At 46.4% G+C, this 23,179-nt stretch overlaps 2 protein-coding genes across 4 annotated transcripts in view; one reads left to right on the forward strand and one right to left on the reverse strand.

Moving 5' to 3' along the window:
- Nucleotides 1-610: 610 nt before the first annotated feature.
- On the reverse strand, nucleotides 611-23,107 carry LOC146347610 (uncharacterized). Of its 3 annotated transcripts, XR_014790813.1 has the most exons (6): nucleotides 22,917-23,107; nucleotides 18,250-18,353; nucleotides 13,366-13,524; nucleotides 2,424-2,500; nucleotides 2,174-2,293; nucleotides 1,528-2,085 (listed from the first exon to the last, which is right to left on the reverse strand). XR_014790813.1 is itself a non-coding variant. In XM_084854808.1 (4 exons), the coding sequence occupies exons 2-4, from the start codon at nucleotides 2,625-2,627 to the stop codon at nucleotides 1,759-1,761; spliced, it is 651 nt and encodes a 216-aa protein (XP_084710934.1). In that variant the 5' UTR covers nucleotides 2,628-2,649; nucleotides 3,512-3,578; the 3' UTR covers nucleotides 611-1,758. The 3 variants fall into 3 exon arrangements, 1 of the variants encoding a protein (XP_084710934.1); XR_014790814.1 differs by lacking the exon at nucleotides 18,250-18,353 and having other exon boundaries at nucleotides 22,917-23,051; XM_084854808.1 differs by lacking the exons at nucleotides 13,366-13,524; nucleotides 18,250-18,353; nucleotides 22,917-23,107 and adding an exon at nucleotides 3,512-3,578 and having other exon boundaries at nucleotides 611-2,085; nucleotides 2,424-2,649.
- Nucleotides 22,399-23,179, forward strand: part of OVOL2 (ovo like zinc finger 2) — a 55,463-nt gene continuing 54,682 nt past the window's right edge. The window contains exon 1 of the mRNA XM_084854807.1: nucleotides 22,399-23,017. Within this exon, the coding sequence (XP_084710933.1) occupies nucleotides 22,918-23,017 (100 nt within the window). The 5' untranslated portion in view covers nucleotides 22,399-22,917. The remainder of the gene's footprint in view (nucleotides 23,018-23,179) is intronic.

Raw genomic sequence — 23,179 nt, forward strand, 5'->3', positions numbered from 1 at the left:
GTAATTGGATAAAGTTAAGGATCCCTCCACCCCTAAGGTTGGCCTTCAACCTATCACTAAAAGTACCATCTTACTCAAAAACACGTAATGGGGTTTCAGGTCCCCTGTAATCTACCCCCCCCCCATCTGGAGACATGCAGCATGAGACATTTCGGGGCCCACCCCCTCTACCCTGTAATGGAAACTAGTGATAGAAGTTGATTCTTTCAAAAACGATTCTGACAAAAATAAAATAATAATAATAATAATTAAAAAAGGGAATAGTTTTCCCTATATATAAATGCACAAAGTCGGGGGTGTTCCCTACCACCCCATCATGTTTATTTTTAAAAAATGGATACCTATGTATCCATCATTTAAAGACAGTTATTGAGATTTTTTTTCCTCTCCAATATCAGATGTTTACATTAATGCTTTTTTACCAAGCTGCTAACAGCAAATATGAGAGGACTAGACCATTATCCCCCCCCCCTTCTAAAGGGCAGGCCATGTAGGATTTTTACAAAGTCTAAGTGGCACTTAAGGAATGTTTTACTTTTTTTTTTTAAAGACTCTTGAAGGTTTTACTTGCAGCCCTTATGTTCTCTATGTTTAATGATTCTTTCAAAAACGATTCTGACAAAAATAAAATAATAATAATAATTTAAAAAGAAAAGAAAAGGAGGGAATAGTTTCCCCCTACATATAAATGTGTAAAGATTAGATTTAGAACACTGGTTGTTTTCCCAACACTGAAATTTAGAAACGCCCTACTCAAAAAACACATAATGCGGTTTCAGGACCCATGTAATCTACCTCCCATCTGGAGACATGCGGCATGAGCCTTTCGGAACCAGCCCTCTGCCCTGTATTGGAAGCTAGTGATAAAAAGCTGATTCCTAAAATTTAGTTTAGCAACACCTTGCGCAAAGCACGTAATGCGGTTTCAGGGCCCATGTAATCTACCCCCATCTGGAGACATGCGGCATGAGCCTTTTCGGGACCAGCCCTCTGACCTATAATGGAAGCTAGTGATAAAAAGCGGATTCCAAAAATTTAGCAACACCCTACCCAAAACACGTAATGGGGTTTCAGGACCCATCTCAAAAATGGAAATTAATGTTACAACGTCATTTACAGGGGTGAGCATAGTTTTTGGGAAACCTAGCAGCATTTTTAAATGTGTCTAGGGTGATGGGTCAATTGCAGGTAGGCTTATAGTAGGTTTTAAACATAAGACACAAGTGCTCTGCAGAAAGAACATAAAACTTTCTAACAACAGAGGGGAATGTTGTGGTTGGATCCTGATATTCTGTGGACTCCTTTGCTTGATCTGTGTCTTCTTCATCTCAAAAGTCACTTTACAGGGGTGATCATAGTTTTTTTTGCAGGGGCTAGCTAGGGTATTTTTTAGAAAATCTAAGTGGTGCTTAAGGAGTGTTTTACTTTTTAAAGACTCTTGAAGGTTTTCCTTGCAGCCCTTGTGATTTCTATGTTTAATGATTCTTTCAAAAATGATTCTGACAAAACAAAACCAAAAAAAATGCAGCAGTTTTCAAATGAGCCATTTTATTCAGAGTTTTGCTTTACAGATGTAAGAAAATATTTATAGGACCTGTTTCTAATCACTTTCATTACATGATTTAAAAATACATGATAGGTATTTTTCAGGGTTTCATCCGGTAGTTTAAGGGCCTTGTGTGAACGCCCAATTTTACTCACCAAAATTAAAACTTTATCGACACAATCTTGTGTTAGCATGAGGCAATTTAAACTATATCAGATTAGAGTAATAATATACAGTATACTTTTAAAACATATTTTCCCACATACAATTCTCAGCTTTCTAGAGATGACCCTCTTTGGCCAAGATAAGCATTCATGTGAGGATTGTCCTGGTGCTTGGATTATACAACCAATACATGTATCATGTAGATATTCAATTAAGCAGTGCTTCAGAATTCCAAAAACAGTGGTTCTGACAATACATTGCATTGCTCTGCGGCACTTTCTGGGTGAGCTGTAGCTTGTTTCATCCGCTTCCAGGCCTAGAATACTTTTCAGGATGACATGGCCTGGCTGCTCCATTGACAGATCAGCACAACCCTAAAAAGAAATTAAGAAAATACTTTTGGTGTCTCCTAAGCACATACAGCATGTCTTTAATAGCGATGCTACAAATAATCACACGTACCTGTATTTGAAAGTTTCCTATTGAGGCCATCTTCCATAATGCCATCGGTGATGGCCCCTCTACTTTAATTTCAACAGTTTTTCCAAGGCCTTCTGCACCAACATTATTCACACAGGGGTCCTGGAAAATGGAACAATCTATTATGAAGCTGTATCCTGTCTGTAACCCTTTTGCAAACTTCGGAAACCACCACAAAATACCCCCTCCAACCATCCATCCATGCACATAGATAGAAACATTGAAATCTTACCTGTGCTACAAGGTTCTCTAGTGAAATGGCCTCCAACATGTTCTGCCACATTTGGGAAACCTTGGCCTCCTCCTCGCCTAGACGTTTAGGTGGTGGAAAAGCAGAGTCATCAAAACTGGTACTAATATACCGTTTCCGGGGGTCATGTTCTGCAGCCAGTGGAGGATCAGCAGATGGCCCCGGAGGGGTGTTTGGCCGCGCCATGTTCTCTGTGCAGAAAACGTGTCTGGGCATGATAAAAGGCTGTTTTCCTGGGGGCAAGGCTGTCCCTATTGGTCAATGGGGTTGCGGGGCGTGACCTTACAGGGCTAGGCTCTAAGACCTCTTCCTATTGGGTTGCGGTGGCTTGGCGAGTTCGTAGAGGGGTCACATGACCCCGCAGGACTAATCCGGGCGCAGCTTGGAAAAGGCCCTGCGGGCCATCTCCGTGCCTGTACCCGCTAGGGCTCTAAAACCAATTCCAATGGGTCCACGATGGCATGGCGAGTTTGTAGAGGGGTCACATGACCCCTGTAAGGTGACCCTGAAGGTCATATGGCCGGGTCAGCTGATCGCATACGTGGGGCTTCCAGCTAGGGCAGGACTTCCCGTCTCAATGGGGGGGCGGCGCAACTGTCACCTTCGCAAACGGGGCGTGGTTTAGAATTTGATGCGAACCCCCCTCCTTTACTACTCCCATCTAATTACAGTCGCATCCACCTGCAGGTAATCCAGTACAAGTAGGGATGTACAGACTTTGTTAGGTCCTTTCCATCTGTGTTTGTCAGGTACCTTTAATTCCATTGGCCACTCACTGATGGAATTGGATTACTGTCTATGAGAATTATCTTCCACTTCTGCAAATGCACATTCTCACTAATGCTCATGAGTGCTAATGTGCATTAAAACATAATTGCAAGTACGCATTAGCGCTAATGAGCAGAGATGCAAATCTCTCCCAAAAGTAAAAGAATGGTCTGGAATAGGGATGTCAGAGAATTCCGCCACCGATCTCAGTGAGGCCGAATGCCAGTGCATTTGCCCCCCCCGAACTCCGTGGCGGAACGGCCTGCCGCCCCCCCGCGGATCCCCCCCAGGATGAGACTGACCTGGGGCAGATCTTCCAGACAACGCGGCTCCGGTGGCTGGTCTTCCGACCGGCTGCCGCCACCGCCATTTCCAGTCTTGTTAAAAAAAAAAAAAAAAAAGACGTGATAGTCTATGTTAAAATTTACGTAGCCTATCATGGCTGGGTTAAAAAAAAAAACAACACACGACGTGAGAGGCTACGTAAACCTTTATGTAGCCTATCATGGCTGGGTGGGTTTAAAAAAACAAAACAAAACTGCATACGCAACTGGCGGTGGCTACGGCCGCCGCCATTTGCATTCCTTATTTTTCGCCGTCTTAGTCTACGTAAATATTTACGTAGACTATGACAGCGAAAATAAAGGGGAACGCAAATAGCGTAGCGGGCGCTATTTGCTTCCCTTTTTGATTCGTCGTTTTAGCCTACGTAAAGATTTACGTAGGCTAAAACGATGAATCAAAAAGGGACGCAAATAGTGCCCGCTATGCTATTTGCATTCCCCTTTATTTTCACCGTCATAGTCTATGTAAATATTTACGTAGATTCAGACGGCCTAAAATAAGGAATGCAAATGGCGGCGGCCATAGCTGCCGTCATTTGCATACGCGGGTTGTTGTTGTTTTTTCCCCAGAGCCCTCCACGGCCAGAAATCTGGCTGCAGATGGCTCTGGGCTGGGCTGGGCCTGGCCGGCTGCTCCGCGGAGCTGCCGCGGAGCACAGCAGGCCATCGAGGATTCCGGGGGGGAGGAACGGATCGCCTCCCCCCCATCCAGGATTCCGGGGGGAGGGATGGAACGCCTCCCCCCCCACCATCAACGTAATCCGCTTAAGGTAAGTCACTTTCGTACATCCCTAGTCTGGAAGTCCACAGAATCCACACAGTAGAAGCCGGTTTGGAGCAGAATCCGCAGGTCACAGAAATAGAAATCTGAACTCATTTGAATCCGTTGCAGATTTTGCCAACATCCCTAACCAAAAGTATGTTGTTTTATTTCTCTGCTTTTTTCTTGCTAAGAAGTGGCAAGTCAGTTAGCAATGCAACATAAATTAGCAATACAACATCAACAATTACAAAATAAATAATATACAAAACAGCACCAATATATTATTGTATAATAATATACAGAACAGCACCAATGTCTGTAAAGACAGCAAATATACAGATTCAGGGGGATAAAACCGCAGTTTCAATTATCATTAAAAGCCTAGTGAAGAAAGTTGCTTTTCACCATTTCTCAGAAGGGGGAATGAGAGAAGACCAGGCACATTTCCCATGGGGGACTGTTTCAAAGCTTTGTTGCCAACACTGAGAAGGTCCTGTCCGTTGTACCAATGAAACTAACCTCAGGCAGTGGCAGAAGGTGAAGTAGAACCCTCCCTCCAGATTTTAAACAGGTGGGCTTGATCACATGGAGATACAGGGTCCGTCACATAATATTGGTTGAGGCTGGTAATGCTTCAAAGATCAAGACCAGTATTTTGAATTTGTCATGAAAACATACCAGGAGCCAATATAACTTAAAAAATTATAGGAGCAATTTGCTCCAGAAATTGACTCCTGATGGTAGCCTGGGAGCTGTCCACCAATATAACTGGATAGCTACTAGTTCAACCATAATATGAGAGGAAGAAGAAAAAAATCAATTGACTGTTGGTATGCTGCATTTTCTAATTTTGACATGAGGCAGAATCCAATGCAGCCCTTGTGTGTATGGCCAGCCCTGCCAATTTTGTTCCACAAGTGGCCACTACCTATGATTTAGCGCTTCTGGGGTCAAGCCAAACTGAGCAGTAATGCTCATTTCTGGAAGGAGGCAGATCAGCAGATCAGACCCAGTGACCTGCCCCCTTCTAGAAATGAGCATTTCCACTTGCTTTGGGACTTTCCCCTGGACGCGCTAAATTGCTAGTCCACAAGTGGTAGGGGTCACTTGTGCAACGGAATTGGCGGGACTGGCTGTGTGCGAACCAGAATCAGTAGCCAGCTCCACTAACAGATGGGCAGCACTGGATCCTGCCCTTAGACACCACAGTTTAGGAGGTTCAATCCTTGAAGGTATCCAGGGCACCATCTAATGTCAGAGGACTTTCAGTTTTTATGACCCAAGGATGTGGACAAGGTGCTTGTTTAAATTAGCACAAGCACCCCTGCCCTTCGTGGCTTATGACATCCAGAAGGGAGGGGATGACTGGCTCGTTTCAAAAGGTTATCAGTTCTTCCCTACTGGTCAGAGTGCTGAGACCACTTCTGAAATAAACATCCTTGGATCCAGCAGATCTGAATAATTATAGGCCACTAGCTAACATCCCTTTCCTGGGCAAGGTGCTTGAGAGGGTGGCAGCAGTTCAAATACCATCACTTGGATGAAATTGATTTTCTAGATCAATCAGGATTTCGGCCTAGTTTCAGCATAGAAGATGCAGTGGTCACCCTGTGGGATGAGCTTTGCTGGGAGAGAGAAAATGGGGGATGCAACCCAGTTGATTCTCATGGACCTCACAGTGGCTTGCAAAACCATCAACCATGGCACCTTTCAGGATAGGCAGTCTGAGTTGCGTACAGCTTTGCAGTAGTTCATACTTGAATGGCCATTTACAGAAGGTGGTGCTGGGGAGTGTCTGTTAAACTCCTTAGCATGCTTTGGGGCCCAACAAGGTTCCATCTTGTCCCAAATGCTACTTAACATCTACATTGAAACTGCTGAGTGAGATCATTAGGAGATTTAGAGTGCAGTGTCATCAGTATGCAGATGACACATAGCTCTATCTCCCTTTCTCATCTGATCCAGGTGGGGAAGTAGATGTGCTTAATTAGTGCCTGGCCATGATAATGGATATGATAAGGACAAATAAACTGAAGGTCAATCCAACTTTATGTTGCTTTTGATGCAATAGACCAATACAGTGATCCCTCCGGGTTGGATTCTGACTTGGGGTGCTTCCAGATGGAGGGCTCCTAGCACTACCAAAACATTGTGCATCTATTACATCTTTTCCTCCCTCTCTGATTATTATTCTGGTAAGAAAAAAGACAGAAGAAATGGCGGGATAACATGGGAGGGTTATAAAGGAAGATGTTGCCATCTGGCTGCCCCTCTTAAATTATGCATTTGAGGCAGGGAGATTGCACAATAAAAGCATAATGTGGAAGCACCTTTAGTAATACATAAAGTAGACCCACGGATATTAATGGGACGTAAGTTAGTCACTACTAACTTAATTCGCATTGATGAGTATCCAATGGTAGTCTTAGGTAAAAAAAAAAAAAAAAGGTAAAGGTGTCCCCAACCAGTCGTATCCGACTCTAGGAGGTGGTGCTCATCTCCATTTCTAAGCCGAAGAGCCAGCGCTGTCCGAAGACGCTTCCGTGGTCATGTGGCCGGCATGACTGAACACCGAGGTGCACAGAACGCTGTTACCTTTCCCGCCGAAGTGGTACCTATTTATCTACTTGCAATTTCTTGCTTTCGAACTGCTAGGTTGACAGGAGCTGAGACTGAAGACGGGAGCTCACTCCGTCACGCGGCACTCGGGTCTCGAACTGCTGTCCTGCCGACCTTCCGGTCTGCAGTTCAGCATCTTAACCACTAAGCCACCGCGGCCCCCTAAGCCACCGTGGCCCCCCGACCCATTGAAATGAATGGGACTTAAGTCTCCTGCATTTCAATGGATCTAGTCTAGGTAGGATCTACTCTACATAGGACTAACACTGGATACTACCCACTGACTTCAGTAGACCTACTTTAAATATGACTAGGTCTGTATCAAAACCAAAGTATTGTGGCAACTTAATAACACTGGGTACCTCCTCATGAGGCTTTTATTGTGCAATAAACAAGCCTTATTAACAGAACTGTACAGAGGATCCGTATTCATGCACAAATGGTTAAAATCAAAATTTTTGATAAGTTACTATTCAGTGGTTTCCTGCTGGTCTGTTTGAAGGTGGCTTTCCAGGTGGTTGCACCTGGGCCTCATTGTGCTGCCCGCCTGCTGACCACCAGGCTCCTGTGTTTACATTTGCCATGGCAGTCAGTTTCCACCTGCTGCCCACTCAACATGCACACACAATTGTCACGTAGGAGACACAGGGGATATTATTAGCTCAGGTTATTGTTTTCATTGATATTTATTGTTTTATTGCTGTATTGTTTCTTTAATTATGTATGCTGCCTTGAGAAGTTTCTACCCATCAAGGTGGCTTAAAATAAAGGGGATCCCAGCCAAAGTTGACCCCTGAGGAGAAGGACCGGCAGAGACAAGGGGGTCTCTGTACTGTGGGACTACTGGCCATTTTGCAATCATGTGCCCTGCCAAATGGTCCCAACCAGCAAACCTGACAGACATAGCAGTAGCCCAATGGCTGGATGTTACAACTGCAGTCCCCCACCCTGGGTGGTCATTGCAAGAACAACTACTCCTCCCAGTGATTCTTCAGGGGCCGGGACTGGCCAGTATTCATAGTTCTGCCATGGTGGACTCAGGAGCCTCTAGCAACTTCATGGACTTTTCATTTGCTATTGTGCAGCAGATCCCAACCCAGCCCATAGACCACCCAGTGGTGGTAGGGACGATTGATGGTGGGCCCTTGATATCAGGATCCTTAACCCATGAGACAGTGCCCCTGACTCTGGAGATCTAGGGACATAAGGAAGAACTCCAGTTCTATCTGGCAAATATGCCCCATTTCCCTCTGGTACTAGGAATGAGCTGGTTATCCCGACATGACCCACAAATTTCCTGGGCCCAGGGTAACCTGAACTTTTCCTCACCATATTTTCAGGAACATTGTCTATGTGAGAGGGTGAGATCCATTACCAAAGAGGTGCTACTGACTTACCTCAAGGGTCTCCTAGTCAAGTACCAGGAATACAGCGATGGTTTTGGGAAGAAGGAAGCAGATCAGCTTCCCCCACACTGGCCCTATGATTGTTCTATCGACCTCAAGCCTGGAGCTCAGATTCCTGTTGGGCGGATTTATTTCCTGTCAGAACCAGAGCTTGCTGCTCTGCAGAAGTTCCTTGACAAACATTTACACAAAGGGCTGGATGTGCCTGATCTCATCTGATCTCAGAAGCTAAGCAGGGTTAGCCCTGGTTAGTACTTGGATGGGAGACTGCTTGGGAATCAGGCCTCCTGCACTGAGCAGGGGGTTGGACTCGATGGTCTTCTCGGCCCCTTCCAACCCTATGATTCTATGACCCTCCACTTCTCCTGTAACGGCCCCTGTTCTTTTAATGAAAAAGAAGTGTGGAGAACTCAGACTCTGCAATGATTACTGAGCACTGAATAAGATTAAAGTCCACAAACGGTACCCTCTTCTGTTAATTCCAGAACTTTTGGAACATCTCCGATGAGCTAGTCTACACCAAACTAGATCTATGTGAGGCCTATAACCTGGTCCGAATCCAGGCTGGGGATGAATGGAAAACTGCATTTCACACCCGGTATGGCCACTATGAATGAATATACCGTAATGCCGTTCGGTTTGTGCAACGCTCCAGCCGTCTTCCAACATTTCATGAATGACATTTTTCGTGATATTTTGGACTGCTTTGTAATAATTTATTTAGATGATATTCTGATATTCTCCAAACATCCACAGGACCATGTTCATCATATCCAGGCTGTGTTACAGCGACTCACGGAACATAATTTGTACGCCAAACTGGAAAAGTGTGCTTTTGATCTTTCCTCAGTGGACTTTTTGGGACATCGGCATATCCCCAGCTAGGATTTAGATGGATTCATCCAAGGTGGAAACAATTTCATCTTGGCAGGCCCCTCAGTGAGTTAAAGATGTCCAGCACCTCCTGGGTTTTGCTAACTATTACCACTGGTTTATAAACCAACTTTGCAAAGATCACAGCACCCCTCTCGAACCTGGTTCAGTCACAGGTGCCATTTCAGTGGGATACAGACTCACAGCAGTCATTCCAGCAACTGAAGGAGGCCTTTATTTCTGAAATGATCCTGCAGCATCCAGATCCTCAGACCCCTTTTGTGGTGGAGACTGATGCCTCCGGTATAGCTCTGGGGGCCGTGCTACTTCAACCTTCCAAACAGGACCAAATACTGCTCCTGTGTGCTTATTATTGTTGTAAGCTCACTCCTGCTGAACAGAATTATACCATCTGGGACAAGGAGTTACTGGCTATGTAAGTTGCATTTGAAACCTGGAGACATCTCTTGGAAGGTGCAGCACAACCAGTTCAGGTGAGCACAGCCCACTGGAATCTTGAATACCTACAAACAGCTTGCAAATTAAACCAACATCAAATTTGGTGGTCCCTTTTCTTTTCTTGCTTTAATTTCACTGTGACTTACATTCCCAGGACTCAAAACTGGCAAGCAAATGCTCTGTCCCAGAAGCCTGAATACTGCCTGGTTCAGGCTGAAAACCCAGTATCTACTGTTTTACGCCCTCAAAACTTCTTGGCTACCCAGATCCCACTATCCATGGCTGACCAGATCCATGACCAACAGCAGCAGGATCCTTATGCTCAGGCCCGCCTCCTTGACTGTCGAAATACCAAAGCTTCAGGGAATTTCTCCTTCTCAGTCCCAAATGGAATGTTATACGATGGGGGATGTCTTTATGTTTCACCTGGGTCCCTCCATGCAGAAGCACTTCGGCTCTGCCAGGACAGATGGCTGGCAGAACATTTTGGCCTATACAAAACACTGCACTTAGTTACGAGGGAATTTTGGTGGCCAAAAGTACATGCGGATACAGTACACTATGTTGCAGCAGCATGTGACATCTGCCGCTGAGCCAACAATCAACCTGGAAAGCCTGCAGGTCTTTTGCTCCCACTTCAAACCCCTTCTGGCCCATGGCAAACAATATCTATGGACTTTATTATAGAATCGCCTATTTTAGGAAGCTACAACACCATCCCGGTGGTAGTAGACCTGTTTTCTAAAATGTCCACTTCATTGCCTGCTCTGGGATCACCTCAGCTAAAGAGACAGCTCAGTTGTTCATCAAAATATCTTCCAGCTACACAGTCTCCCTTAACACATGGTCTCAGACTGGGACACCCAGTTCACAGCTCATTTCTGGCAGTCCTTGTTCAAGTCCTTGGAAATTCAGCTCCACCTCTCTTTGGCCCATCATCCCCAGTCAGATGGGCAAACTGAGCGTGCTGGAGCAATACCTTTGTTGCTTTGTGAACTTCCAGCAGGACAATTGGGCAGAGCTCTTACCTTTAGCAGAATTTGTATATAATAACTCCTTACACTCTTCTACGTGCCAGACCCCTTCTTTGCATATTATGGCTACCACACCCAGTTCTTCCCTTCAGTCTCTCCACCTTCTTCTGTTCTGGCAGCAGACCAAATGCTCCAGGAACTCCAAGCCTTGCATCAAGTCTTACGGGAGCAACTGGATGAGGCCAAAGATACATACAAATATTTTGCAGACTGATGGCGCTGACCTGGCCCAGTCTTAGCAGTTGGAGACCGGGTATGGCTGTCAACCCGATACCTCTCCACCCGCTGGCCCATCCGCAAGCTGGACGCCTGTTACATTGGACCCTTTCCTATTGTCGCTCAAATCAATCCCCTAGCCTTTTGCCTACAGTTGCCCTCATCCCTAAATATTCACCCAGTTTTCCACCGCTCACTTCTGGTCCCTGACTTACCAACCCTTCCTTTCCAGAACCACTCATCACCACCACCTCCCATTACAGTGGACAGGGAGGAGGAATATGAAGTGGATAGCATTCTGGATTCCTGGCTATACCGAGGCTGCCTCCAATATTTCATGGAGTGGAAAGGTTATGGGCCAGAAGATCGCTCCTGGGAGGATGCTATAAATGTCCATGCTCTTGACCTGGTCCAGAAATTCCACTGACAATATCCAGGAAAACCTGACCCCTCAAATTGGTCTGGGGGGAATTATGGGGAGGGGAGTGATGTTATGCCCCAACAGGAGTCCTCCTCCTCAGAGGAGGAGCTACAGGCCCCAGAAGCCCAGGATACCCCAGACCAGGGACTGCCACCACACCCACAGGAGCCTGAACCCTTGGGGGAAGTGGCTGCCAGGCCATCCTTGTCAGGACAGAGGGACTCTGCCTCTGAGCCAGAGGCTGAGCCACCCCCTGATCCCCTGGAGCGTCGTCACCTCAAGCAACAGACTAGCAGGGCTCCTGTGCGAAGGAGTTCTCACCTGCAAAAGAGGTCTCCTCAAGAGAAAGGGATTCCTGGGGTAGGCTCTGGGAAGGGAGCTCTGATTGCTACAGCTGAGCTCTGGGTGGGGTCTGGCTGGCTTGGAAAGCCTTCACTGGAAACCCAGCCAGCATTGGAACAACATGGCCTTTCCAGCCTCTGCCATGTGCCTTGCCTCCTGAATCCTGCCCTGTGTCTAATGCTTTGTTTCCTGACCATTGGGACTGCTGAACAACCCTGCTTCTGGACTACATAACATTCCTGGCTGATTTACTGTGTTTGACCTCTTGCTTGTTATCTTGACTACTCCTGCTGCTGCCTGATCCTTGTTGCCTGACTGCTGTGTTCTGACCTCTGCCTGGATTTTGACCACTCCCGCCTTAACTTAAAACTCCTTGGACTGAAACCTGTGTGCCTGACCAGTTGTTTGCCAGCTTCACTACTCTATTGCCTTGCTCCCTGTACAGGCTTGCAAACAGCCAAGGCTTGCTCTAGAGCAGGATACCATGTTACCTCAGTCAAAACCTCTCTGGGGGTTTCCCCACCACACTCCAGTAGTGGGCGGGGACAGAGCCAAAATGGATGCGCCAACACAAAAATGGATGGAGCTACAGAAGTTACTCTTAATTTTGTCCAGCATGCAATGGGGGAAAAGACATTTGCATCCAGGCGTTCTCCTTCCCCAACATGCGTGAGCCCTCCTTTGTAGTTGGAGGGAATCAATAATTGTAGTTGGAATAAATACTATTGGTAACCTGCAGTGGGGCCAATGAAGGGGCGTGGCCTCGGAAGAGCCTGGAGGTCTGGACTGGGTGGTCTGGAGGTCTGCCTTTGGCCCATGGATGAGAGGCTCCGCATCCCGAACTCTACTGCAGGCTATAGGATGTATGCCAGGGGTGTTGAACTTCTTTCAGCCCAAAGGCCGAATTCCACTTCAGAGAAGCTCGTGGGGGCTGCATTCCAGCAGTGGGTAGAGCCAAAGGCAAAGGAGAGGGATGAAAGGACCCCAAATACCAGCCTATTGTACCTTAAAGCTCTGAACTGCCAGACACTAAGCCTTAGGAGAGGCATTTAGACCTTTTAGAATAGGGAGAAAATTGCAGAAAAGTTGGGAAACCACCAAACAATAGGTGGTTGGGGGAAAGTGGGTATGGCTATCTGCAGAACCCTAAAGGGCTGGATTGGGACCCCAGGTCTGAGATTCTGCATCCCTGATGTATGCAGTCCCAATGCCTTGGGTGGTCCCTGTCTAGGGAGAATGTATGGTGGATCACTTTCAGATGCAGAAAGATGCTTTCTTAGAGTACTATTACTACTCATTGTTGCTGTGCCCAGTTACGGAGATATCTGAACACGTAATGGGGTAGCATATGATACTTTCAAAGAAATAGCTCAAGCATGCAATTTACTAATTGAAGATGTAGAATGGCAAAGATGTCTAGAAATAAAAAATAGTGGTAAAATCGACATTTAGTACTTGAATTAGCATAGAATCATAGAATAGTAGGATTGGAAGGGGCCTACAAGGCCATGGAGTCCAACCCCCTGCTCAGTGCAGGAATCCAAGTCAGAACATCCCTGACAGATGGCTGTCCAGCCTCGTCTTGAAGGCCTCCAGTGTGGGAGAGCCCACTACCTGCCTGGGTAATTGGTTCCAATGTCGTACTGCTGTAACAGTAGGGATGTACGAAAGTGACTTACCTTTCACGGATTATGTTGATGGTGGGGGGGGAGGCGTTCCGTCCCTCCACCTGGAATCCTGGCTGGGGGGGGAGGCGCTCCGTTCCTCCCTCCGGAATCCTCGAACGGCCGGCTGTGCTCCACGGATTTCCGGCCGCGGATTTCTGGCCGCGGAGGGCTCTGGGTAAAACAAAACAAAACAAAAACTGTGTACGCAAATGGTGGCGGCTATGGCTATACGTAAATCTTTACGTAGGCTAAAACAGTGAATCAAAAGGGGACGCAAATAGCGCCCGCTATGCTATTTGCGTTCCCCTTTATTTTCGCCGTCATAGTCTACGTAAATATTTACGTAGATTAAGACGGCCAAAAGAAGGAATGCAAATGGTGGCGGCCGTAGCCACCGCCATTTGCGTACGCGGTTTTGTTTTTTTTTTACCCACCCAGCCGTGATAGGCTATGTAAAGATTTACATAGACTATCACGTCTTTTTCTTTTTAAACCTAGCCATGATCGGCTACGTAAATCTTTATGTAGCCTATCACGTCTTCTTCTTTTTTTTTTTTTACACAAGGCAAGCCTGGAAATGGCGGCGGTGGCAGCCAGTCGGAAGACCAGCTGCCGCCGCTGCCGCTGGAGCCGCCGCCACCCAGAAGATCCGCCCCAGGTGAGTCTCGTCCCGGGGGGGGATCCGCGGGGTGGCAGGGGGGTGGCAGGCCATTCCGCCACGGAGTTCGGGGGGCCAAATGCACTGGCATTCGGCCTCACCGAGATCTGTGGCAGAATTCTCTGACATCCCTATGTAACAGTCAGGAAGTGTTTCCTGATGTGCAGCCGGAATCTGGCTTCCTGTAACTTGAGCCCGTGATTCTGTGTCCTGCACTCTGGGATGATCGAGAAGAGATGCTGGCCTTCCCCTCTGTGACAATCTTTAAAGTACGTGAAGAGCGCTGTCCTATCTCCCCTCAGTCTTCTCAAGGCTAAACATGCCCAGTTCTTTCAGTCTCTCTTCATTGGGCTTTGTTTCCAGTCCCCTGATCATCTTTGTTGCCCTTCTCTGAACTAACTCCAGTTTCTCTGCATCCTTCTTAAAATGTGGTGCCCAGAACTGGACGCAGTAGTCCAGATGAGGCCTAACCAGTGCTGAGTAGAGGGGAACTAGTACTTCCCGGGATTTGGAAGCTATGCTTCTATTAATGCAGCCCAAAAGAGCATTGGCCTTTTTTGCAGCCACATCACATTGTTGGCTCATATTCAGCTTGTGATCGACAACAATTCCAAGATCCTTCTCGCTTGTAGTGTTGTTGAGCCATGTATCCCCCATCTTGTAACTGTGCATTTGGTTTCTTTTTCCTAGGTGCAGAACTTGGCATTTATCCCTATTAAATGTCATTCTCTTGTTTTCTGCCCAGCGCTCCAGTCTATCAAGATCACTTTGAATTCTGTTTCTGTCTTCCAGGATATTAGCTATCCCGCCCAATTTGTGTCATCTGCAAATTTGATCAGCATTCCCTGCACCTCCTCCTCCAGGTCATTAATACAAATGTTGAAGAGCACTGGGCCCAGGACTGAGCCCTGCGGTACCCTGCTCGTTACCTCTCCTCAGTTTGAGAAGATCCCATTGATAAGCACCCTTTGAGTCTGATTGTGTAGCCAACTGTGGATCCACCGGATCGTTGTTTCATCTAGCCCACTTTGAGCTAGTTTGCTCATCAGGAGATCATGGCGCACTTTGTTGAAAGCTTTGCTGAAGTCGAGGTATATGATGTCCATGGCATTCCCAGAGTCCACAAGGGAGGTTACTTGATCAAAAAATGCGATCAGATTCATCTGGAAGGATTTGTTCTTGACAAATCCATGTTGGCTTCGAGTAATCATTGCATTGTTTTCAAGGTGCTTACAGATGGATTGCTTTATAATCTGCTTCAGAATTTTCCCAGGGATTTCCCCAGCACTTTGAATTCTTTACATGCACTTCCATCATAAAATCTTTCACCATGTGATATATATTAAAACATGAAGCAATTTCTTTAGCAATCAATATCTGGAGTTCCACTCGGCTGATTTTCTTTCTTTGTTTATTTAAAGCATTTGCCACACATATTTGGTGAAAAATACTGAAATCCATTTTGGGGCTAATTTCATCAAAATAATTGGAAAAATACGTATTTTCTATTATGTATAACTCCAAAACGGTGGGTCAGAGCAATTTCAGGCAGAGGGGGTGGGGTGAAAAAGCTTTCAAAACTGTACAACGTCTTCACTTACTCTACCAGTCTATCTCTAACAGTTTTAATACAAATTTAATACGAAGTTTTGAAATCTCAAGATCAGGTAAAACAGCTGATTAATGAAGTTACTAAATCATAAGTTACACACACACGGTTGCAAAAAATTTTGCAGCTGGTATAGCTAGTTGGTATAAACACCAATGTAAACACAGTGTACCAACAATATAAAACAGTAAGAGAACAGTCCTATGGCTGCTAGATGGCCGTAGGATTTTTCAGTTTCTGGGAGCCGAGCTCCCCACCCGCTCCCCTGCTGCCTCATAGGCGGTGTGGTTCTTCCTCGTTTCTGTGCTCATAAACACAGCATGGAGCGGATGAAAAGGGAGTGTTCCCAGGGACAGGGAAGAGACCTTGGAAGCGTTGTTACAATGTTTCCTATGTGCTGTGTGGCCTCCACCCCCCCCCACTCCAACGTCCCCAGCTAGACAGCTAAAATCAGCTGTCTAGCCACAAATGCAGGGTGGCTGTGCAGAAGAGAGGATCCCCTCCATGGTCAACCCACCCTGCTTTGGATAGTTGGCTACCTCCGAGTCTGGAGGTGGCCAGCTATCCCGATAGGATTGCATCCTAAATAATAAAAAATATTACAATGAAGAATGTCCCTCACTCAAAGCACTGTGATTGGAGGGCCCTAGTAAAACAATTCCCTGTGAATAGAAGCTAGAGTTATCCATGACAAGACTACATTCCTCTCCCTCCCTTGCATTTACTTTATACAGAGAGCTTGGGGGAAAATGTATCCTTTTTCACAGACACCTGGTCTGTGTCTCCACATTCCTCTGAACTGCTCATGAGGCTTCAGGAGGGGCCAGATTCGATTAGCGCGATTTCAGAGGCCACCTGCTTTACTTCAGACCAATTCCGTTTCTCTCAGCAGTACCCCACTTCAATTCAAGATTTGTCTAAAGTCATACCTCCATTCCGGGATGCCAAAATGGGAAAGGCCTTGTCTCTGTAGCCAGCAAGCTCTAACGGTCAGGGCCCTTAGAGCAAGCCCTCAACAAAAGATCTTAACATTAAAGGCACACAGGAGTGCACGTTTAGTTAAGGTGAGTAAATTAAAAAAAAAATTCAGTATAAGCCCCCAAATTCTATTGCTTATAAAAAGGACACATCTTGAGCAAATAAATTGAAACGTGGCATCCCTAATCTATTTGATGATGTGCAAAATTTCAAGCCGCTCTGATCCAAATTGCCACAGATACAGCAAGTTTAAAAGTGCTGAAAATTGACACTTTTTTACTTTTTTACTCCAAGCTCAGTATATCATATATTTCTTTCAAATTCTGGTGAAACCTGCTGATGTACTTTATTCAGACCTGTCAAGGATATGTGCCTTTTATTGGTTTGGTGAAGTTCTGTTCAGCAGTTCAAAAGTTATTAAGTTTTCTCTGCCCTATGAAAACCTATGGCAGCAACTGCTGGCAAAGTTATGTTGGGCATGCTCAATTTCACCATGAAGCAAGAATGTGCCTGTATGCCAGTGTTTTTAGAGGAATTCCAGGGCTTTCATTGAGACTCTATGTGGCAGAGGGAGTTCTATTCATTTGTGACCACACAAACTCTGACTGCATATTACTACACTGATGGGGACCCTGATATGGGGTAGGTGAGTGGGTGGGGAGACTTTGCCCCCCTGCTGTGGTCCCAATCTGGATCAGAATGCCTCTTATTTACATTGGCAAAAAGGCAGCCATTTGTAGTATCTGTGGAATAGGGTTTTGGTTCAGAGAATATACCTTTCTTCCAAAGTTCTGAGCTTTTTTCTTGTTGTTGTTGAATGTGTTCCTCTCCAGGCTCTATAGCCCCTTCACCCTTTTTTCTTCCCCCACTGAGGGTGATTTTATGATAGAGATGAGGTTTACAATAAGAGTTTAGGAATAGGAATATTAACTACTAATATAAAGTAAGTGCCATTGTTCAGAGTCCTTTATATACATTGCCCAAGCCAGCCTCTCCAAACCTGGTACCCTCCAGATGTTTTGGATTACAACTTCCAGCATTCCTGATAATTGGTGATGCTGGGTGGGGCTGATGGGAAATGAAGTCCAAAAAGGTGGCCAATGACATGAAGTAACACTGCAAAATTATGGAGGGCTACTCTGCCTTAATTCCAGTCCTTACTTATATAAGCTTATATTTGACTATGTTAAAACTAAGACGAGCCTTGTGTGGCGCACAGTGGTAGGCGGCAGTATTGCAACCGAAACTCTCCCCACGACCTGAGTTCGATCCCAGCGGAAGCTGAGTCTCAGGTAGCTGGCTCAGGTCGACTCAGCCTTCCATCCTTCCGAGGTTGGTAAAATTAGTACCCAGCTTGCTGGGGGAAAGGTAGTCACGACTGGGGAAGGCAATGGCAAATCACCCCACTATTGTCTGCCATGAAAACGCCAGTGTAAGTGGTGTCCCTCTAGGGGTCAGTAATGACTCGGTGCTTGCACAGGAGGAACCTTTCCTTTCCCTAAAAGTAAGACACCCTTTCTTTCTCAACTCTTTTGCTGATTCTGCACTAATGGGAAATAGCCAACTATTCAGGATTTTTGTTTCAGGATTACAAAAGTAACCAAAACCATGTATGGGAAATGTACAAGAGGGGTAAGGAGGGATGGTTTACCTCTGGCTATCCTGCACTAAGCAGGTGGCTGGACTAACTGATCTTCAAGGTCCCTTCCAACTCTTAGCATCTTGTGTCAATGGTATTGGTTGCTAGTTGGATATCTGTAATGTAGATTAGTAGCATCAGTTGAATGATGATGTCAGTAGCACAGCCTCTGTGTGTCTATTCCACTGAACAGGATATCATACCATATGCATATTGCCTAAAAACACAGTTTCTCAGCATTTTGGAGCCTGATTGAACACGGAAAGCACTTAACACAACATGTTAAACCTAAAGTTTTTTGTTAATGAAATCACACATTACTGTAATCTTTCCAGGATTTGCGAAAGCATGAATAACTGAGGCAAAAGCCTATTTGTACAAACTGAGCAAGGGAGTAGGGAGAGGGCTGGTTTTAAAACAGGGCTGGTGAAGCACTTTGGGGTGGAGGACCAGATGCCCCTGCCTGCCCTTCATGGGCCAGATGATGCCAGAGGTGTGGGACCATGCACCCAGACCTCATCTGGTCCTTGGCTGAGGCAGCTGATTGACCCAGCATTTTGGCAGCAGACCTGGCTTCACTGTGAGCGGGCTTCGTTACTGGGGCTTTGCCATGCCACACCTTCTCCCACTGGAGAAGATGTGGGGCAGGCAAAGCTGAGCAGCCAGGGAAAGTTTAGGGGTGGGTGAACTCTCCCACACCGGGCTCTCCCACACTGGAGGCGTTCAAGACGAGGCTGGACAGCCATCTGTCAGAGATGCTCTGACTTGGATTCCTGCATTGAGCAGGGGCTTGGACTCGATGGCCTTGTAGGCCCCCTCCAACACTGCTATTCTATGATTCTATGAACTTGCCGTTGCTCATTCCTGTGTGCTACTCACCAGACCCCTGCCAGCCACCCAACCCTGTTCGCAGCAAGCCATCAGACGGTCTGCGGGCAAGCGGCGCAAGGCATCCTTCTGCTCTGCTGACTGCCATTTTGCACAAAATGGCAGCTAGGCTTTTCCTGCAACCCTCCCCCCTTTTGTGCAAATGGTGACTATAAGTAGGGCCATTTATGCAAATGTATGTGCATAAATGGTCTAACTGGATCCCTAGGAAAGCCCAGGTGGAGTGAAATAGTTGACTTTGGTCCAGCTTTGGTACTCATATGCTTTCTCCAGCCGAGGAAAGCACATGTGCACCGATGCCTCTCTGGACAAGGTGCTGGGTGAAGGACTGCCTCCTCCATTCAGTGCCTTCAGCCAGGGAGGCACTGAGCATGGTGCTCATCCTCCCAGTGGGGTGGGTGAACATGTGCTAAGGAGGGAATCCCCACTGTTGTCTCATCCTGTGACTGAAGATAAAGTGTGGCTTCCTCTCCACTGCTCATTCTACCAATTGAGAGGGGGAGCAGTATGCAGGGAAATCCACCCTTTATTTCTTATCAGAGAATGGAGATAACAATATAAATTCCTCTCCCTTCCTCCTTCCCAAGCCCCTGGAAGCATCCAGGAGGTGGGGCTTGGAGACTGGAGGGGCAAGGCCCAGGGCGGGGGGAGCCCATGCCTTTGCAGTGTGAAGGTTCCCCTTCTCTGCTTCAAAATAAGTGAAATAAAGATGAAGTTAATATCTGCAGTGTATATAAATTGCTAGCTACACAATAGAATCCCCTAAGAATCTCTTTGGTTTGGAACTGAAAGAAGCTTTAGTTGCCCTGATGGATGACCTGCTCCTCTTGGATCTCTCAGTGGCTTTTTATTCCATCAACCAATGGTATCTTCCTGGACCGACTCCATGAGTTGGTACTTGGAGGCACTGTTATGGTGGTTCCATTCCCACCTGCAGAGTCAGCTCTAGAAGGTGGCATTGTGGGATTTCTGTTCAGCCCCATGGCTATTAAGCTGTAGGATGCTGCAGGTTCCATTCAGTCCCCCATGTTGTTTAATATTTATATGAAGCCACTGGGAGAAGTCAACAGAGGTTTGGAGTTGGGTGCCAGCTCGGCTGTGCAGGTGCTAGGATGTTAGATGCTGTAGTGGGCTGGATGAGGGTTAGTAAACTGAAGCAGAATCCCAACAAGATGGAGGCTATGTGGATTGGTGGTTCCCAGGTTCGGGAATTGCATAAGCAACCTGCCCTGGATGGAACTGCACTCCTCCTGAAGGAGAAGTACATAGCTGGAAGTACTCCCAGATTCACTTTTGTCACTGGGAATTCCGGTAACCTTGCTGGCTCAGAGTGTTTTTGACCAGATTCGGTTGGCCTGCTAGCTTTGACCATTCTTGAACAGGGATAACCTGGTCATAGCAGTTCATGCACTAGTAACTTCCCATTTCAACTGCTCCAGTGCCCTCTATGTGGGGCTGCCCTTGAGGATGACACAGAAGCTGCAGCTCCACTACTGAATGCAGCAGCTAGATTGCTGTCAGGAACAGCTCAAAGGCATCATATAACGCCAGGTGTGGAGGAACTGCACTGACTGTCAATAGGCTTCAAGGTAGCAGTGTTACAGCTTAAAGCCATGATCTGCTTGGGGCCTCAACATTTGAGTTAGTGCCACTCCTTGTATACATCAGCCTGAGCACCAAGATCTGCCAAATTGGCTCTCTTCTGTGCCCCACCATTCACCATTATGTGAAGAAAAGGCCTTCTTGGCTGTAGCACCCCAGTTACGGCATGCTCTTCCCTCGAAAGCCTGGCTGGTACTGAAGCTGGCTTCATTTTGGCATCAGGTTAAGACCTGGCTATTTCCCCAGCCATTTGGGTCTTATTGACTGTAGCTTGATTTTGATTTGGTTGCTTGGGTTATTAATGCTGCTTTTATACTACTGTGGTTTTATGTTGAATTATTATTTTTTTATTGTACCCCACCCTGAGATCTATTGATGTAGGGCAGGTTAGAACTATTTTATTAAAAAAAATAAGACCACCAAAAAGGATCTGAACATAGAGAGAGTCTTACTGGATCAGACCAAAAGGCTGTTGAGTCCACTGTCCTGTTTCAGCACTAGCCAGCTAGATACTTCCAGGAAGCTCACACTACAGCCTTCCCCTGTTAGTCCCCAGCAATACGTATTCGGGGATACATTGCCTTTGAATATGGAAGATGTTTCCAGGCTGGGTGAAATAGCAACAAAATTGCACACAATATTCAATAAAATAATGGCATATAACATAATATTCAATTCAATAACGGCATATACTATTCCTTGTAAATCCATAGCGAGGAGTCCATATTTGAACAACAAATAATCCCAATTTCACATTTTAAAAGTGTATTTATACTTCACCTTTCTTCCAAAGAACTCAAGACAGAGTTCTGAAGAAAGGAAGGGGTCTAAAATAGCTGCGATTGGCCAGGAAAGAATTATTGAAAACTCACTGAAAATATAATTGTAACATGTAAACTGGAAGCTGGTTTACTTATTAACTGAGCAGTTGACTAAATGACAGCCCATACATTTTTCTTTATATCTTCATAAGTAAAATGGATAGCTTACTTTTTCTTTTAATGAGAACTAAATATTCAGGGGAAGGGCTGTCTCCTCACCCTGCTCCACCACTAATGTGAAGTAGTCCTTATTCTACTATCACTTGTTTTGAAGCCATCTGGTTAATTCTTTTAAAAATGTTTTTTCCTCCTTTGAAGCTACATCAAACACAGTTCAGAGGCCTTGCTGAAAATGTGCCACCTTGACATACATAGCAGGCAGCTCTACTCAGGGTACAAACAAACATTACATTGGGGGTTGGACTTGATGGTCTTATAGGGCCCTTCCAACCTTACTATTCTATGATTCTATGATCCCCGCCCCAATGAAAATACAGAGAGAATAAAACCGGAGACTTTCAAGCTTCATGCAGACATCTAGTGAAGTATCTTTGTCCCACCCATCCAGTGCTTGAAGGCATCTCCATCACCACGCTCAACAAGAGAGGCAGACGCATCTGAAGATCGCTGCATGTATAGAGCAAAAAAAGCCTGGAGCCGTTTGGCTTCAAATGTCAGCCTGTAGTTACATCCCGTGAGGAGATGGAATGCTCTGTGTGTCCACACACAAAAACCAGCTACAGAGGGAAGTGCGTGCATAACCAAAAGGGGAGTTCATTATATTAAGATGGCATTGTGGCATTGGTTTAGTTATTTATTACTCACAAGCGCTACAAAGAGAAAGCAGGCCAGTGCACAAAACAGCGCCCAGAACCACGGACGCACACACACAGCCCAAGGTGTATCCAGGTCTCTGCAGAATCTTTGTTGCACGAGGGGACGGGCGGGGAGCTTGTTCTTTCTGGTTGCACAGGTGATTTGGGAATCCTGGGCATCCCCCCCCCCCCGTTTTCAGACGTTACATTCTTTGCAAACATTCATGCCTAAGGAAGGGTTGGAACAAAGCAGAGCTGCTCCAACCGGTCAGACAGGTAGAGAGGCTTGTTGACACCGTTATGTTTGCAGCACGCATGCTCCTTTCCAGGTTTCCTGGTGGTGCTTTTGCTCATACACCTTATGAAACTTGGGGGGGGGGTGGAGGGGGGCACCTCCTGCTGCTGCGTGTGGTGTCTTGCTCTTATTGTGGGGGGGGGATAGCAGCAGCGGGGTGGGGAGGCGACCCGAAGCGCGGGCTGCTGAAGACTGCCCTAGGAGGCGGGTGGAGCTCCCAAAGAGCAGAGCCGTAAGAAGTAAAGGGAAAGTGCTCACCATGCCCCGAGTCTTCCTCGTGAAGAGAAGGAACCCGCTGCCTACGATCCGCAGCTGGGACGAGCTGCCTGATGAAGAGAGAGCAGACACCTACGTCCCAGGTAAGACGGAGAGAACTGCACATTCGACCCCCCCCCCCGCGTCGTTACTGTACTGAACAGGAACACGCCTTGAGCGGATCTCCCCCCCCCCCGTTCAAAGTCCCAAAGCGCCTAACTCGGGCTAGCCCCAGACCGTTAAGGTTCTCCCAGAGGAGATGGCAA

This window comes from Heloderma suspectum, chromosome 4 (assembly GCF_057233095.1).
Source record: "Heloderma suspectum isolate Gila_16-S chromosome 4, 16-S_ref, whole genome shotgun sequence".
Lineage (NCBI taxonomy): Eukaryota > Metazoa > Chordata > Lepidosauria > Squamata > Helodermatidae > Heloderma > Heloderma suspectum.